Raw genomic sequence first — 15,949 nt, forward strand, 5'->3', positions numbered from 1 at the left:
TTGAATTGCAGTTGGAGGGAAAGAATTGGGAGAGCACTGCAAGTGGACTTCTGATTGTTCCTTTGAAGTCGAATCATATAATGTCAGGTGATCAACAGATGGGCTGCCCCTTCTACCTGTGAAAGGTCGGTTGGGGGACCTGGAAACTTTCAGAAAGATGGCATCTCATATCAGGGCTCACAAGCAAAATTGCTATTTCCTTCTCTCTTTCTCTCCTGTTTATTCCTAAAGACTGAAAATTATTTGGACTTAACCTGTGATATCTGTTAGAAGAATTAGCTAATTTTACCTCCATGGTATCCCTGTGGGGCATATCTTTGCCTGCTTTTCTTTCTTTCTTTCTTTCTTTCTTTCTTTCTTTCTTTCTAAAAATATTTCTTATTAAATATTTTCTTGGTTTACAAAAGCACACACATTGTCTCTGTCCTCAGGTTGTGTTTTCTACAGATCAGTTACATCTGTTGTGAAGCATTGGTGTTATATGCAGTATAGGGTTGGGAAGAAAAGAGGGGGAGGGAGAGAGGGGGTGGGAAAGCTTATGTTCTTTTACTTAGTGTATGTGTGTGGGGTTTGTGCAAGCGTCACTTGGGTAGGTTCTCTTTCTATTTACTTGTTATGTTTCCTTGTGGTGAGAGAGGTTGGGGTGGCCTAGGGTGTGGTTGATTGTCTTTGGTTGGCAGAAGTGAAGTTTGTGGGGGGGGGGAGGGGGTTGTTGAGTTAAGTTAGCCATATTGAATATCTTTTCAACCTGGCTCTAGCAGAAAAGGACAAGGTGTGTATTAATAAGAACTTTTGCCAGTATGCACTTACTGTACAGAAAGTGTCCAGACAAGAGGGCACCAAACTCATTTAAAAGGTTTTAGTTACCCTTTCTTGAGAAAGAAGTAGCAAACTCACACATGCTACAGTTTAGATTCAATCACTGTGAGCTAACCCTGGGTCTACAAATGCAAATGAATGATGTGGAAATGATGTGATGGACTACTGTCATGGTATATAGAATTGTACTGCTGCATACTATTGGTACAGGGCTCCAGGTTTTTTTAGTTCTTGTCCATTTAAAAAATAATATAACTTCCCCACAAATACAAACCAGTCGATCAGGGAGAAACGTTTCATGGATTTTTGTGCTGATTTTCTTTCAGAAGAGAATTATAAAAAACTATGGTTTTCCTACCTGCTGTTAGAAGTGGTGCATTCTATACTGCCACTTCCTTTTTCATAACTATCCTCAATCTTTAGTTACAATAGAAGCATTTTTTATTTTATTATTCTCTATTTCTTCAGAAAATATTAAGCAATTTTCTTAGCTATTTTTGGAGGGACAGGGTTAGTTGAGAGCAGATTTTCATGTAATTTGACTTTCTATGCCAATCTAAGGATTTTTATAATGTCTGGGCACTGAGGTCTCTTGCTTCTAGGCTCTAATTTATGGTGGTGTTCATTGATTTTGTGTATGTGCAAAACAAATTGCTTCTGGAAATATATTGATATATGAATATGGATCATATTCAGCTTTCTGGAATGGCAAACACTATGTGAGAGGTGTATCTTGCCCTTTCAAAATCATCTTTATTTAGTGACTCATTACCTTTCCCCCTATTTGATTCTCTTCCATATTTTGTATAACAGATCTATATACCCCAGTAACTCATTAACTTGTTAAATGATGATTTTTAAAAAGACATTCTGTGTTGTATATTAGAAAGATTGCTGGAAGGTTGTGTTTAGAGCAGGGATGAATCATTTATTATATTTTCTGTCTTCAGGGATTAGTGCTGATACTTGCGTAGCCAAAATCCATGCACTTATTGGAAAAAAGTTATGCACTTTTCATTAAGCGCTTACTTTCTTAAAAAAAGAAAAAGCAATCCCAAACAGGCAATAGATGTATGACTACAGACATTGCAGAAGTAGATGCTATTATAAGAAAATGAGAAAAAAGAGCACAACAAAAGAAACCTGAGGTGGGGGGGACCCACAATAGACTGTGCCCATACCATGCTCTGTGCAGTCATGGAGAAGAAAGGGGAAGGGGAAGGAGCAGGAAGAGAAGATAGCCCATATAAATGTATATACTTGTTCAAAGACATTAAAAGCATAAGAAGAACCCTGCTGGACTAGGTCAAAGGCCCAAGCAGTTAGTTTAGTTTCCTGTTCTCACAGTGACCACACAGAGATGTCTTTGAGAATCCCATAAGCAGCACTTGAGTGCACCAGTTTTCTCAAATCTGCAATTCCCAGGTTGGTTCTACCTGCTCCAACAGTGCAGGGAGAACAAAAACATGGCTAGATGCTTTATATTTCTTTAATCCTCTTTTAATGTCATCCCATTTTATTTGAAATAATTTCAACGGAAATGTTACTCCATTTCAATACTGTTGCTTGAAACAAATGGCTCAATGCTAATTTGGAAACAATCATAGTTAAAGTGTAAATGTTGGGGCATTAAAATAGCATGTACAGTAGTGCCATGCATAGCAGGTAACTAATTACAAGCCTTTCGCTCTTGAGTTGAGCCCAAACACTTTTAGATTTTAGGCAACTTCTGCCTTTCCAGCACAGCATGCTGCTGCTTTGCCTAAAGGTAAAGGGACCCCTGACTATTAACTCCAATTGCAGACAACTCTGAGGTTGCAGTGCTCCTCTTGCTTTACTGGCCAACTTCCAGGTCATGTGGCCAGCCTAAGCTGCTTCTGGCGAACCAGAGAAGTGCATGGAAACGCTCTTTACCTTCCCGCTGGAGCAGTACCTATTTATCTACTTGCACTTTGACGTGCTTTCGAACTGCTAGGTTGGCAGGAGCTGGGACTGAGCAATGGGAGCTCACCTCGTCGTGGGGGTTCGAACCGCCGATTTTCTGAGCAGTAAGCCCTAGGTTTTGTGGTTTAGACCACAGCACCACCCGCATCCCGCTGCTTTGCCTAGCAATTGCTTTAATGGCTGAAAAGTTTTAGTTCAACAATCTTTAAGATAAATTATAATTTACTGCATGCAAACAACTGAACATAATTCCATAGTGAACATTACATTTACATTATTCTATTAAAGATCTCAAATGAATCTGTTTTGAGTAAGACCCTGCAATATTGTCTTTTTTATTGTTGTTCTTATATAAAGAAGTCTCTGTGCAAGAATATTCAGGCATTTACTGTAGGGGAAAGCAGTCGTTTCATCAGAACATCCCACAGGGAATATGGTGCTTCAGTGTGGACAATGGCTTTTATTAATTTGCAAAACAGCTTTGAGATAGCTTGGAAAAGAGAATACAGTATTCCAAAAATATTAAATAGAAGCCTTCTACTTAGAGTTTTAGGGGTTTTTACTGCCCGCCATCTACAGTTGTCCAGACCTCTGAATCCAAGCTACTACAAACAATGTTACAACTCCTGCAAAAAGGATGTTAGTGTTATTAGACTTTTCTTCCTAGCAAGAATCCTAAGCACTTCATTTTTTTAAAAAAAAATCTTTTAAGATAGTCCAAATTAAGTTCAAGATATGTAATAGAATTCTGACCCCAAATTACCTTAACTTATAGTAATTGCACTAATTCTACAAAAAGTTCTCAGCAGTATAGTGTAATTCAAAATAAGTGTGGGCTTCCTATACCCCAGGGTGTATTTTCAAGAGAGCTGATTCACCGGTTCCAATTAAAATGAATGGGCAGAGAAGGGCATTTTGTACCTCTGAAAGTTAGGTTACAACTAATATTAATAATGTATGTGAAGCTAATCACATATTAATACAAATTTCTGTATTAAACTGAGCCAGGACACCAGGGGCCTTCTGAAAATGTTTATAGGCCCCATTCTTAATCATTGACTAACCAGTTATACACTGAGGATTGTTCATTAAAATTTTGGGTTTCAAGACTTGACTCAAAGCATTTCTCAATTTAGAGGGTAGCTACCAAATCCTAGGTGTGTCGCTGTGTTTAGTCAGGAATTAAGAATGTGCCCTATGAACATAGTTTTTCAAGGTCCATATAGGCCTTGAAAAATAGAACACACAATTTAGCATAAATAATGCTTTTTAAAAAATGGCATAGGTACTGAAAGAATACCAGCTTACTAAAGGTTGCATATAACAATGTTCAGCATAGTATTACCATAGCAACTGCTCAGGCTGGGGCTAAGGTTAGCAACTTCTCAGGTTGAAACTGGAACTTACTTCTTAACATAATTTATCAAGCCAGAGTTCATTATATTTAAGTGCCACTGATTTCAACAGAAGAGAGTTAAGCTTGTAGTTAGGCTTCCTTTTAGATAAATTAGACTTTAAAATATTTACCTTTGACTAGGTAGTGCCATAAATTTTAAAAGTTTGTTGATTACAATGGGATTTAAATGCACCTAATTTGTTCTGGCTCGTTGCATCCATATATTTATTTTGTGTACCAAAGGATGAAACACTTGCATCACTCTTCTTACACTGGAAACATCTTGAAAATCCCATGGGCTGAATGAACTTTGTGTGACTTCTAGTTCAGTCCCATAAGTAGAGAAACTAAGATCACTTTGCCTGATGATACAACGAAGAATATTACACACAGTCAGGCTAGGAACATAATAATACCAGTATAATGAAGAGTAGTCATTGGTAAACAAGTTAGAATCACTCTTCAGAATTAGTCAACTTGTTTTCAGTTCATGTTGATAAATCTCAGTGATTTTGTGAATAAATCCTAAATTCTTAAATACATATGATAACTGATTTAACAAAGGATGAAAAAAATTCCCATTTGAAACTTAATGGCAAACACTTAAAAAATACAACAAACATCCTTCATTACCTTTGGGACTCTGGAGACTGTTGTTTGCCAAATATGGGAGGAGGAAAAATAAACTCTAAATGACCTCAGTAGAGTTTAAAGTTTTGTTTTGTCAAAACTGGCAGGTGCAGCTTACAGGACCTGTGGAAGTTTGCACAATGTAAACTGCCAAAAGCTGATGCCATAAAGCTACTTGGGAGGATGGCAGAGGTTGCCATGCAGAGGACATTAATCAGCTGAATCTTTCTCCTCCCACTGCAATAATTAATGATCACAGAATCATAGAATTGTAGAGTTGGAAGTGATCCCCTGCAATGCAGACATCTTAACTAGATCAGGCATTTTCTTGTTGACCTATTTAAATGTGCATAGGTTCTGTCTAAGAATATTTATTGATTCATCACACAATTGCATTTTTTGAGGAAACAGATTTGTTGATTTCAATGTACGTAAATAAGCAAGGCTGAGCATTCAGGGATGCAAATTTTGTGTTTTTGAACTCAAAAGCAAAGCAAAACACTTGAGCTCATCTTTAAAATAGAGTACACATTTATTAGGTAAAGGTAAAGGTACCCCTGCCCGAACGGGCCAGTCTTGACAGACTCTGGGGTTTGTGCGCCCATCTCACATCTATTGGCCGGGGGCCAGCGCTGTCCGAAGACACTTCCGGGTCACGTGGCCAGCGTGACAACGCTGCTCTGGCGAGCCAGAGCCGCACACGGAACGCCGTTTACCTTCCCGCTGGTAAGCGGTACCTATTTATCTACTTGCCCCCGGGGGTGCTTTCGAACTGCTAGGTGGGCAGGCGCTGGGACCGAGCAGCGGGAGCGCACCCCGCCGCGGGGATTCGAACCGCCGACCTTTCGATCGGCAAGCCCTAGGCGCTGAGGCTTTAGCCCACAGCGCCACCCGCGTCCCTTCTTCTCAAATAGGAAAGGTTTAATCTAAGATTACCAGACATCCCCGTTTCCCAAGGACAATCCCCAGATTTACAAATCAGTTCCCATACAAAATCCATTGAAGTTGAAATGTGTCCCCCTATTCATTGGGGGGGGGGGAATCTGGTAACCTTAGTTTAATCATTATATACACTACTGCCACATACCTGTCTAAAAGTCAGTTCAATAATAATAATAATAATAATAATAATAATAATAATAATAATATAGAGAAGAAACACTTCTATCTTGACAGCAGGTCGTATATGGAGCCTGTTTATATGGTAAGCACATGGTACAGCATGGGTATAGAGTTACTTCAATGGAGAAACATTTCCAGTGGGAAGGGGAATTTTGAGAATGGGTTCTAGGAGTAGGAACGATTCATATTTCTAGCTTTTAGAAATAGAGAAACATATTATTACACATCTGCACATTTCAGATAATATTTGAATTGACTGTTGTTGGATATCACTTAGTAACAATCAATAGCATGTTATGGAAATGGAATTTACTATCTTACATTTTGTTTTTAATGGCTTAAGGTTGTTCACCGAAAAATAAGAAAATAATTATTGTAGAATATGTCTGTAGGATACCAGTGGTACCTTGCAGTGGTAGCTTGGTTGTCAAATGGCTTGGCTCCCAAATGCCGCAAATCCGGATGTGAGTGTTCTGGTTTGGGAACATTTTTCAGAAGGCAAATGTCTGACACGGCTTCTGTGGCTTCCGATTGAGTGCCTTGGTTTTCGAATGGTTCCGGGAATCAAATGGACTCCCTGAATGGAGTAAGTTTGACAGCTAAGGTACCACAGTAATTAAAGACATATGGAGAAATAGAAAATAGCAAAAGGATAATTAACTTCTGATATAGTGCACAAGCAACTTGAGAAATATAATGTGTAAATTGAGATACTAAGGGTACTGTATAACAATACTTCCCTTTTCTCTCCTCTCCCCACACCTCTAAAAAATCTACTCTAGGATCCCCCAATGCTTCAGCAGATCTTGAGGGTGCGTAGGGGACTGCAGGGTAGAGGAGGAGGAAGTGCTGTTGTATGTCACTCAAGTTTACATGTCACTCAAGCTGACTGTTTGAGGGGCTTAAAGAAGTGGTGTAAGTGTTACTCCAGAAGCAGATATGAATGCACACTGGTGGGATGTCTAAACCAGCTAGAACATGCCTCTTTACAGATCCACTGCAGTTATTGTTCCACCAGCAGAGAGGAGAAACATGTGCGGTGTAATATGTTCCTCCATTGTTGTCAAGAAGTGGGAAGGGCCGTTCACCTCCCCGCTCTGACCACAGTAAACCAGCAAGGGGGATGGATGTGATAGATGCTCCACAAGTGAATAACCATGGGCTGCACAAGCATAAATACGAGTTAGAACTGATCTTTTCCTGCCTTTTATGCAGTAGCTTCATCACATCATCTTAGTACTTCCTGTCGTGTCTTTACAGCTTTACATCTGGTCATGACATAAAACTTTTTTGGACACTGATATCCCTTCAGAATATTTTCATTTTAATTAAATGTCATACTTCAAATAACTGATGAGAGAACATTCCATGAACCGGTAATAGAGTTTGCTTAACTACCTCATAAGCACAGATTGCTCAACTAATCACTAAGGAAATACTTTTCGATTCTAATCTGCATCAGGGATTTATTTATTTTTAATTCTCTCAAACCATATTTACATAAAGCCTTGCCAGAAACGATGCTTCTGGCTGGGCTGGGGAAAGAGGGCATATGGTATTTTTTTGTTTTCTATTTTATAATTATTAAATAACCATATGTAGAACATGTGTTTATATTCTTTCCTTTATTCTGTTACTACTAGAGTTGTGCCTACATTTATAAGTGTAGTTTAGAATTTTTAATACCAGTGCCTTCAAATTATATTCCTCCTCATGTTGTTTAAGTTGAGGAGCAATCTGTGCCAACTGAATATTAGTGTATTCAGCAATCCTTGGAAATTCAGTCTTCTTCAAATTTTGCAGTGTGGTTCTCCAGCCAACTCATGGAAGGTGATGAAAAGGAAGAGAGATGGGCTGAAGCTAACATATTCATCTCAACGTTTTCCTCCTTATGGAAGAACTTACTCCATTTCCATAATGCCTGAATAGGTTTTCTGCTGTGCTGTGCTGTCTGTCCGTGTAGCATCACAATACTACAGGTTGCATCAATGCAAGCAAATATTGCAGTCTCTTGTGCCATGTCCCATACTGCTCTGAAGTGTCCCCAACCCTCATAAATATATTTTTGGTAGCACAGGGGGTTCCTCTGGGTAGGGAAGGGGAACATCAAAAACACTAGGGTACCCTTCTTGCTTGACTGCATCCCATTAAAAACAATGAATGATTTCAATGTGAAGCATAATTAATCAGAGATAACTTTTTATCCACTACAAAAATGCACTCATTACTCTAGCCTATTAATCAGCTAAACATTGCAGCTAGGCCCATTGCTATTGATCTATTTTATTATTATTATTATTATTATTATTATTATTATTATTATTATTATATCCCACCATCAGGCTGGGTTTCCCCAACCACTCTGGGTGGCTTACAGAACATATAAAAACATAGTAAATGTCAAACATTAAAAACTGCCTTCAGATGTCTTCTATAAATTGTGTAGTTTTTTATTTCCTTAACATCTGATGGGAGGGTGTTCCACACGGAGGGTGCCACTGCTGAGAAGGCTCTCTGTCTGGTTCCCTTTAACTTCACTTCTTGACGTAGGGGAACCACCAGAAGACCCCCAAAAGAGGACAATTTCTACTTTCTGCATGCAGTTTGGAACTTTTTAGAAGCCAGCATCACTAATTTAGTCAGAATTCTGTTTTCCTGTTTTAATTGTATGTCGCTCAGAACCATGGTCTTCTGTCCCCTTTCAGTAAACATGTTATTCTGTTTCATTGGCAATGAGTGATTTAACATATTCTGATGAGTTTTAAGCTTTTATGGTAGATAGCAGGGCACAAATGGGATTTTTATTTTTATTTTTCACTAACCTTTGGAAGCACTCTCTGTCTCTCTGTCATGGTCCTAGTAACCAAGCAACTGTTACGATAGTTCTGCTGATGGGAAGGTTGAGTAGTGAGCAAGATGGATTTCTTTAAACAGAATATGACCTCTTTTACAAATGACAAATCTTTTAGAGTGTTATGAAAATTTTGTAACTTGTCGGGGGGCGGGACCTACATTGCAGCTGAGAACCAATGTTAACTAACATTAATGGTAAATGGGGTATTTTTCTGATTCCATTAAGAAACCTTCAAGAGAACTGCTTTTTGTTAGAGAAATATGGATATGCCCCACCATTTCTTGACCTTTCTTGAATTTTTATTCACCCTGGTCTGCTAACTTTGGCTTGTAGTAAACACATCCCAATGGCAAAATTCAATGCATTTCAGCGTCATATATATTTTTTGCCACAGGTGGTTTTCTTGCTGTTGTTTTGTTTCCAGAAGGAAAATAGCAAGTGGCAACTGGCTGTAATTTGGGGACATTGTGCAGGTAACAATCTGTGACAATGTCACTCAAGGACTACCATGTAGGTCTACTTATGCGTGGATTATTTAGACACCATTGAGTTCATCTAGCGTAGTCTGGATTTAGCTAAATGTATTTAAAAATTAACAGATGGTGTGATGTGTTTAGAATAACGTGATTGTCTCTTTAAAAAAATCTCATTAACTGTTTTCCCCCTTTTTTATACATGAGTATGTCTGCCCCTAATATTTGGATTCTGCTTCTAAATATTGGTTTGTAGCGCTTGTTACTTAGAAGTATTCCAAGAGGTAGGGTGTAAGGCTCTCTCACAGAGGAATCTAATTTGTAGGGACATGATTCTATTTATGGTTTTAATATGTGGAAGTTTTTCTCTTTGTGGACATATGGAAAATTCTGCTTCAATAATAATAATTTTTATTTTATTTTATTTTGCAGCACTTTTACAAGTGTCAATTTCCCTCAGCAAGGTAGAAGTCAGTGTGGGTGTATCCAAATTCTTCACATGCACAGGTATGTATATTTGCTTAATTTCAACTTGACTTCTATCCCTTTTCACTTGTGACTAGTGTGTACACCAATTGGAGGCAAGCAGCTAAGCATCGGGATGGTTAAGGAAGTGTAACAATGTTGTTCATTGCAACAATCACTGACTAGTGATTGGCCTGATGGGAATGTAAGTATTTGAGGCTTGGAATCTAAGATTGGAGAATATGGGGCAAGGCAATATCTTACATAGATATCAGTGAAAGAAGAAGCTATGAGCTGATGAAAGTAAGGAAGTGGTAGAGCAAGGAAATTTCAAATATTTATGGCCGTTCTGGTCATAAGACACTTCCTGGAACCAGATGTGTACTGGAGTTTTATGAGGAAGAGTGCAGTTTCAACCTAATATTTTGTAATATTTTTTGACATTATTTTTTGATACATCAACATGGATTCTTAATGTTGTGTGCACTTTATGTTTCATTGTATTATTTTAGATTATATATAGTTACATACCAATATAGGTACTCTCTGGTCTACAGGAAGCCTGGTCTTGCAGAGCTTTTATGGAAGCAAAAATTATTTGTAGGCATTAGAAAGCATCTACCCCACTTGAGAATAATGTCTGACATTATTTTGATTTGATTGATTGGGAAATGGTCCCTGATCTTTGCACGAACTGTATAAATTACATATTCTCCAACTCCACCTCCCCCATAGCATTGAACCGTGTGGAATGTGCTTTGCTTGAATTGTGTTTTCTTATCATTTAGTGCCATGTGGTGATCACGGGCACCTGGTGAAATGATCCCTTATATGCAAACTTTCAGAAGTGAAGATTCCTCTCTATGGGTCTGGAGTCAGTAGTCTAAGGAGCAAAAGGGGAGAGTGAGAACTTGGCTGCCTCAGGTAGAACAGCATATAGTGGTCCCTTCAATTCAGATGGTATAGCACTCCCTTCAAGTCATATGGTATACTTGGTATACTTTGTAAACTGGTGTTATATATATATAGGCAAGACTCCCCATTGGTCTTTACAAGGCTTTATTATCTGTCCAAAATGTTCACAATGCAGATCAACTCAATTCCATGTCTGCTCAGTCGCTAGCAGAATCTGGGAGTAGGCGGTCCTTAAACTTTCCCCAGCAGAGTAGTTTTTTGACCCCCATCCTATGCCTCCTCTCTCTGCACGAAAACTGACTGCGCAAAGAGGGCGTGGGCAGAGGGGGACCTGCCTCCCCCCTGCTTTGTTCATGCTCGGTGCTGTGGCTCTCCCTTGCATCCTCCGAGCCCTGCACCCCTTCCCCACTGGAGGTGTGGCTTTCCTCCTTCACGGAGGAAGTGCTGCTTCTCACAATCTTTGGAGGCTCCCTGTAACCCAACTGCCCTTCCACCTCTCGTCTCTGAGCTGATGGCAGTTCCCTGACAATATATATTGATATATATATAAAATTAAGCGGTATGTAAATTTTATGATGATGACAATGATGTCGATGATAAATTAAAAAACTAATAATTTGCTTCTCTTTCATGGCCCCAAATATAATGCAGGCACCACCTCTAAATAATGGTAGAGCCAGCCCTGGGTAGGAATTGAGCTTTTCATATTGAAGCAGCCAGTTTGCAGAGGGTACAAACTAAGGCAATTAAGTGAGAGAAGAACTGAGCTGGTTGGAAACATTAGTGGCACTGGGCATGACCTCTTTTCACTTCTGAAAAGATAGCAAGAATAGAGTTGCTTTCTATTTTACTGGATGTGCTCCTGAGCTTTTCATAGTAACCCTTTGTATGGAAATTTAGAGGGGAATCTTTTCCTGGTACTGAGTAGCAAACTCTACCTGTTCTGCAAATGCATTACAAAGCATTAAAAATGTATAATGAACTGAAACATTGAGAAATGTTCTGGCACTAATTATTCAGTTGCTACTGAATAAATTAAACTATCTGAACAATGTGGGGTTTCATTTAATGAGTACAGGTATTGGTGGAATTTCCTTCTAAGTCTTAACTCTGAAAATCACATTTCCACTGCATATATGCTTCATAATCTCTGCAATGTGCTTCCAAGTGAGATTTGAAAGGAGTTGATTTTACTGTCATATCATAGCCAGGAGACAATGAGATATCCCATTAGAATTTAAGTATACATTATTAGGTCTATAAACCATGGGGTCACTACCTTCTAACTTTGAAATTGTATTAGGACAGGAGAAAGTACAAAGTTCATTCCATGTAATTATTTTTATGACTACTCATTCCGACCAATTGAATTTTGAGTTAATGGCAGATAATTAAAGATTATTACAAAAAGAAGTAATACAAACAAAACCTAGCTAATCAAATGTCAACCACTAATGAATAATTTGTTCCTGAAAATACTCTACATTTCAGTTGTTTTATTCAAATAATAGATAGAATGGTTGGTTATTTTATTTTGTTGTTTTTAGAGTTTGTTTGTTTGTTTTTAAATTATATCAATGCAGGAATGGATGCTTGGGCAATGACACAAAGGCAGAAAGACTCGATTGTCTATCATTTTGGAAACAAATGTCATTAGCAGAACTAGCAAAACAAGCAGAACTGGTAAAAACAAAGTGATATAGTACTTTTTAGCATCCTTTCCCTGAAGCATTGTGATTGCAGAGACCCAATTAAATTATTTCTGCTTTCCCACTTTTACAGTGGAATTTCATTACATTGGAATCTTGGGAGAAATGGTTTGATTTTTGCAGGCACACTGTCCACAGATATAAAAAAAGAAAGTATCTCCAAATCACTTTAGTTGTTTTTGCTTCAGTTCAAGGCACTTCAGACAGATTCCTCTTTGGTTTGGACAACCCTAGGCTTGCCATACATCCAGAAAATCCCAGACATGTCCTCTTTTGGGGGGCCTACATCCCCATCTTTTTTTTTCATTTTATAGGAAATGCCTCGGTTTTAGGGGCTTTATTTTGGCGAGATTGCAAAAAAAGTTGTTGAGCTTTTATTTTTTGCAAGATCACCCGAATTTTTACTTCTTGAAATATGGGAATCCTAGACAAGCCTGAAACCTGCCATTTTGTGTTGCTTGTTTCTAATTTAGGATTCAGTAAAATCTGATGCACACCCCTAACAAAATCAAACTTCTGGAAGACCCCTACTGGACATAATATTGTGAGACTGCTTGATATTGTCCCAAAATATAGAATCAAACTGATGCACATGAGCATAGCATATTTTAAAGAAATGTATCTGATACCGTGTCCATTATTCATTATGTACATTGTTGTCTTTCTTTCTTCTTTCCTTTAGTAATTGGTGAGGCTGAGAGTATAGATTGGTACAACCCACAAGGAGAGAAGATTGTATCTAATCAAAGAGTGGTAGTACAGAAAGAAGGTGTCAGATCACGGTTAACAATCTACAATGCCAATGTGGAAGATGCTGGAATATACAGGTGTCAAGCAACAGATTCTAGAGGACAGACTCAAGAGGCTACTGTTGTTTTGGAAATTTACCGTAAGTAAAATCCAAAGGTGAAAATAAATTCAGTAGTGAGGCTTCTCTTCCTTCATGTTGTACCGAAAATGATGAATATAAGTGCTCTGTAAACTTTATATCAAAAGTATTCATTATATTGGGGCTACTCAGTACGATTACTTTGAAGTAAGCAAATTTTCATATATATATTTATAATAGATGGCAGCAGAAGACTTATTTATAGTAATTGGTCACGACTAAATGACTAAACAACAACAACAATGGTTTACTTTTAACTTGAAATAGTTTTGTCTTTGTTAATAGAAACTTAAAGTATTCTGGTATTTTTGAAAACAAATTTGATGTGATTTAAAAAAACAAGAATAATCAAGCAGTGTATGACTTTTATGAAATAAATAAATAATATAGCACTGGTGCCCTGCTTTATATTTTTGCCATCGACCTTGTCTTTTTGCTGCAACAGAACAATACGATAATCGTACTTATCCAACTTGCATGTGAAATACTTTTAACACTTTAAAGTGCTAAGTAAATTCTCTTTGTTACCTAAGTAATGTACTTTGGAATTCTCAGCAAATGGTAGAAGCTACTAACTAAACTGTCTTTCCTTCTTTCTTAGAAAAGCTCACATTCCAAGATATCTCATCCCCACAAGAATTTGTACAGGGAGAAGATGTACAAGTCATTTGCCGTGTTACTAGTTCACCTGCACCTATTGTCAGCTGGTTGTATCAAAATGAGGAAGTCTCAAATATTGCTGACAGTTAGTATTTTGGTAACTCTTTAAATTATCTGTTTTCATTCTACATTCAACCAGTTTAAAGGCACTTACGTTAATGTTCTGATATAGTAATGAAACACCTATTGTGTTAGCAAAATAATGAGTAAATGTGGTCATTGAGATGTTATATTGCTGGAGATGGGGAATGCAATTAATGTTACTATTAAATTGCGATGTAGTCCTTTTCCTGATATATCCCTCTGAAATTTAATTTTCCATTGCAAATAAAGGTAAATAGCTTAGGGATTGGCAAATGAAATCCACAAGATAAAACTGGCCAAAAACAAAACAAAACAAAAACCCTGGTGACTACTTGGGTCCTATGTACAAACTCAGTGATGAAAGAACTTTCCCAAAGAAGTGGTGGTTGTGGCCACAGGACTATCTACCAGGTTATTTTAGACTCTGTGTTGTTTGAGACTTCTCTGCTCAGGATCCCTCTTGAATTTACAAACTGACTATGTTTGGTACCTTCTTGTTAAGTAACCCCACAGTTAGGTAGACTCTTGCCAAGTAAAAAAATAAATAATTCTAGTCAACAGCTGTGGGAAGACATTTGCAGATTTTTAGCTTTAAAACTTGGTTGTAAATTAGGTTAGTCGTGGAGACCAATGAATTCAAGAATTGTCATGTTAATCTTCATTTGTTTGGTCTTTGGATTAGACCCTCAAGACAATATTTTTCCTCATACATGACTTCAATTCTACTTTGATTTCTATACTACCTTAGTAAATTCTGAGAACTAGCTAAAATATGCTGAATTAAACATCAGGAAAATGACTGAATTTTAACAAAAGATATAAATATCTGCTCTATGGTTGTTGGATTTTGCCATGATTTGGAGCATTGAATTATTCTTTCTTTGTCTTCTGCTATCCTATTTTCAATCAGTTGATTCTGGATTATTTAAATCATTGTGGGAGCTTTCTAAGTGCTACATTGGGAGAGAGGTAGGGCAATGGTTTCAGCAGGTGGCCAGAACCTCTCCTTCCTAACCCCCCGGCAGACCATCTTTGACAGGTGGGCAGGGCCTCCACTGGTCAGTCACCTGACTTTATATCAGGTTGCAACCATTTGAAGTTGATTGGCACTGGGAGTGTGCCTGCAAAGAGGCTTGCTGTTACGGATGATTAGCAGTTACATTGAGTTACAGCAGTTACATTTTCCATCTGCAGGTGTTATCTGGAAAGCAAAAATCAGGGAAGTTTTTAATATGTAATGCTGTACTGTTTTTAACACTGATTGGGAGCCACCCAGAGTGGCTGGGGAGACTCAGCCAGATGGGCGGGGTATAAATAATAAATTATTATTATATTATTATTATAAAAATGTCTGTTTGCAGATGTGCTATGAAACTTCACCTGCAAACAGTAGGGGGACTCACTCAACATTGATTCCCCTCAGCAGCATACATACCCTAGTGGGGTTCTCTGCCAGTGCTTTTGAGCTTGCATTATTCCTTTGGAGCTGTACCCTTACCTACCTCACACCTGAGAGGAGGTTTGGGGGATATTGGCATGGTTTGGGTGAGAACAGTCTTGTGGACCAGCTTGGACTGACCCCTGCATTATGAGTTCAACAACCTTCATTGGTGGCAAAAAGTTAAAACTTCAAAACCATGAGCTATCTCACTCTCCTGTTATCAGTTACATGGTAGAGACATGCAAGAGTTCAATGTGTGGAAAAGTCATATAACAGGAGAGAGACTTATAAAAATGATTGAGAATCCGTAGATAAATTCATATATAACCTTCCAATAGCCAATGTGGTTCATTTCCTGTGCTTCTTGGGCAACCACTTGCACACGCCCAAGCCAGCTAGCATAGCCAGAGGTCAGAATGATAGGAACTGCAGTGTAACAATGTCTGGAGGGAACCATGTTGGCTTTCCCTAACTTACTTCTTTATCTCTCTTCCTGCCTCTGTTCTTTATTTTCTTTCCTGCCTCCCTTTTTCTTGTTCTGATATTCA

At 38.2% G+C, this 15,949-nt stretch overlaps 1 protein-coding gene across 3 annotated transcripts in view; it reads left to right on the forward strand.

Annotated features, from left to right (window-relative positions):
- NCAM2 (neural cell adhesion molecule 2) overlaps positions 1-15,949 on the forward strand; it is a 204,613-nt gene that overhangs the window by 88,506 nt on the left and 100,158 nt on the right. For all 3 annotated transcript variants that reach the window (XR_014219210.1, XR_014219211.1, XM_082220742.1), the window contains exons 2-4: positions 9,671-9,745; positions 13,010-13,216; positions 13,818-13,961. Coding sequence is in view for 1 of the 3 variants with exons in the window: in XM_082220742.1 (XP_082076868.1) it covers positions 9,671-9,745; positions 13,010-13,216; positions 13,818-13,961 (426 nt within the window). In the remaining 2 variants the exon portion in view is untranslated. The remainder of the gene's footprint in view (positions 1-9,670; positions 9,746-13,009; positions 13,217-13,817; positions 13,962-15,949) is intronic.

The sequence above is a fragment of the Podarcis vaucheri genome (assembly GCF_965113315.1).
Source record: "Podarcis vaucheri genome assembly, chromosome: 4".
Taxonomy (NCBI): domain Eukaryota; kingdom Metazoa; phylum Chordata; class Lepidosauria; order Squamata; family Lacertidae; genus Podarcis; species Podarcis vaucheri.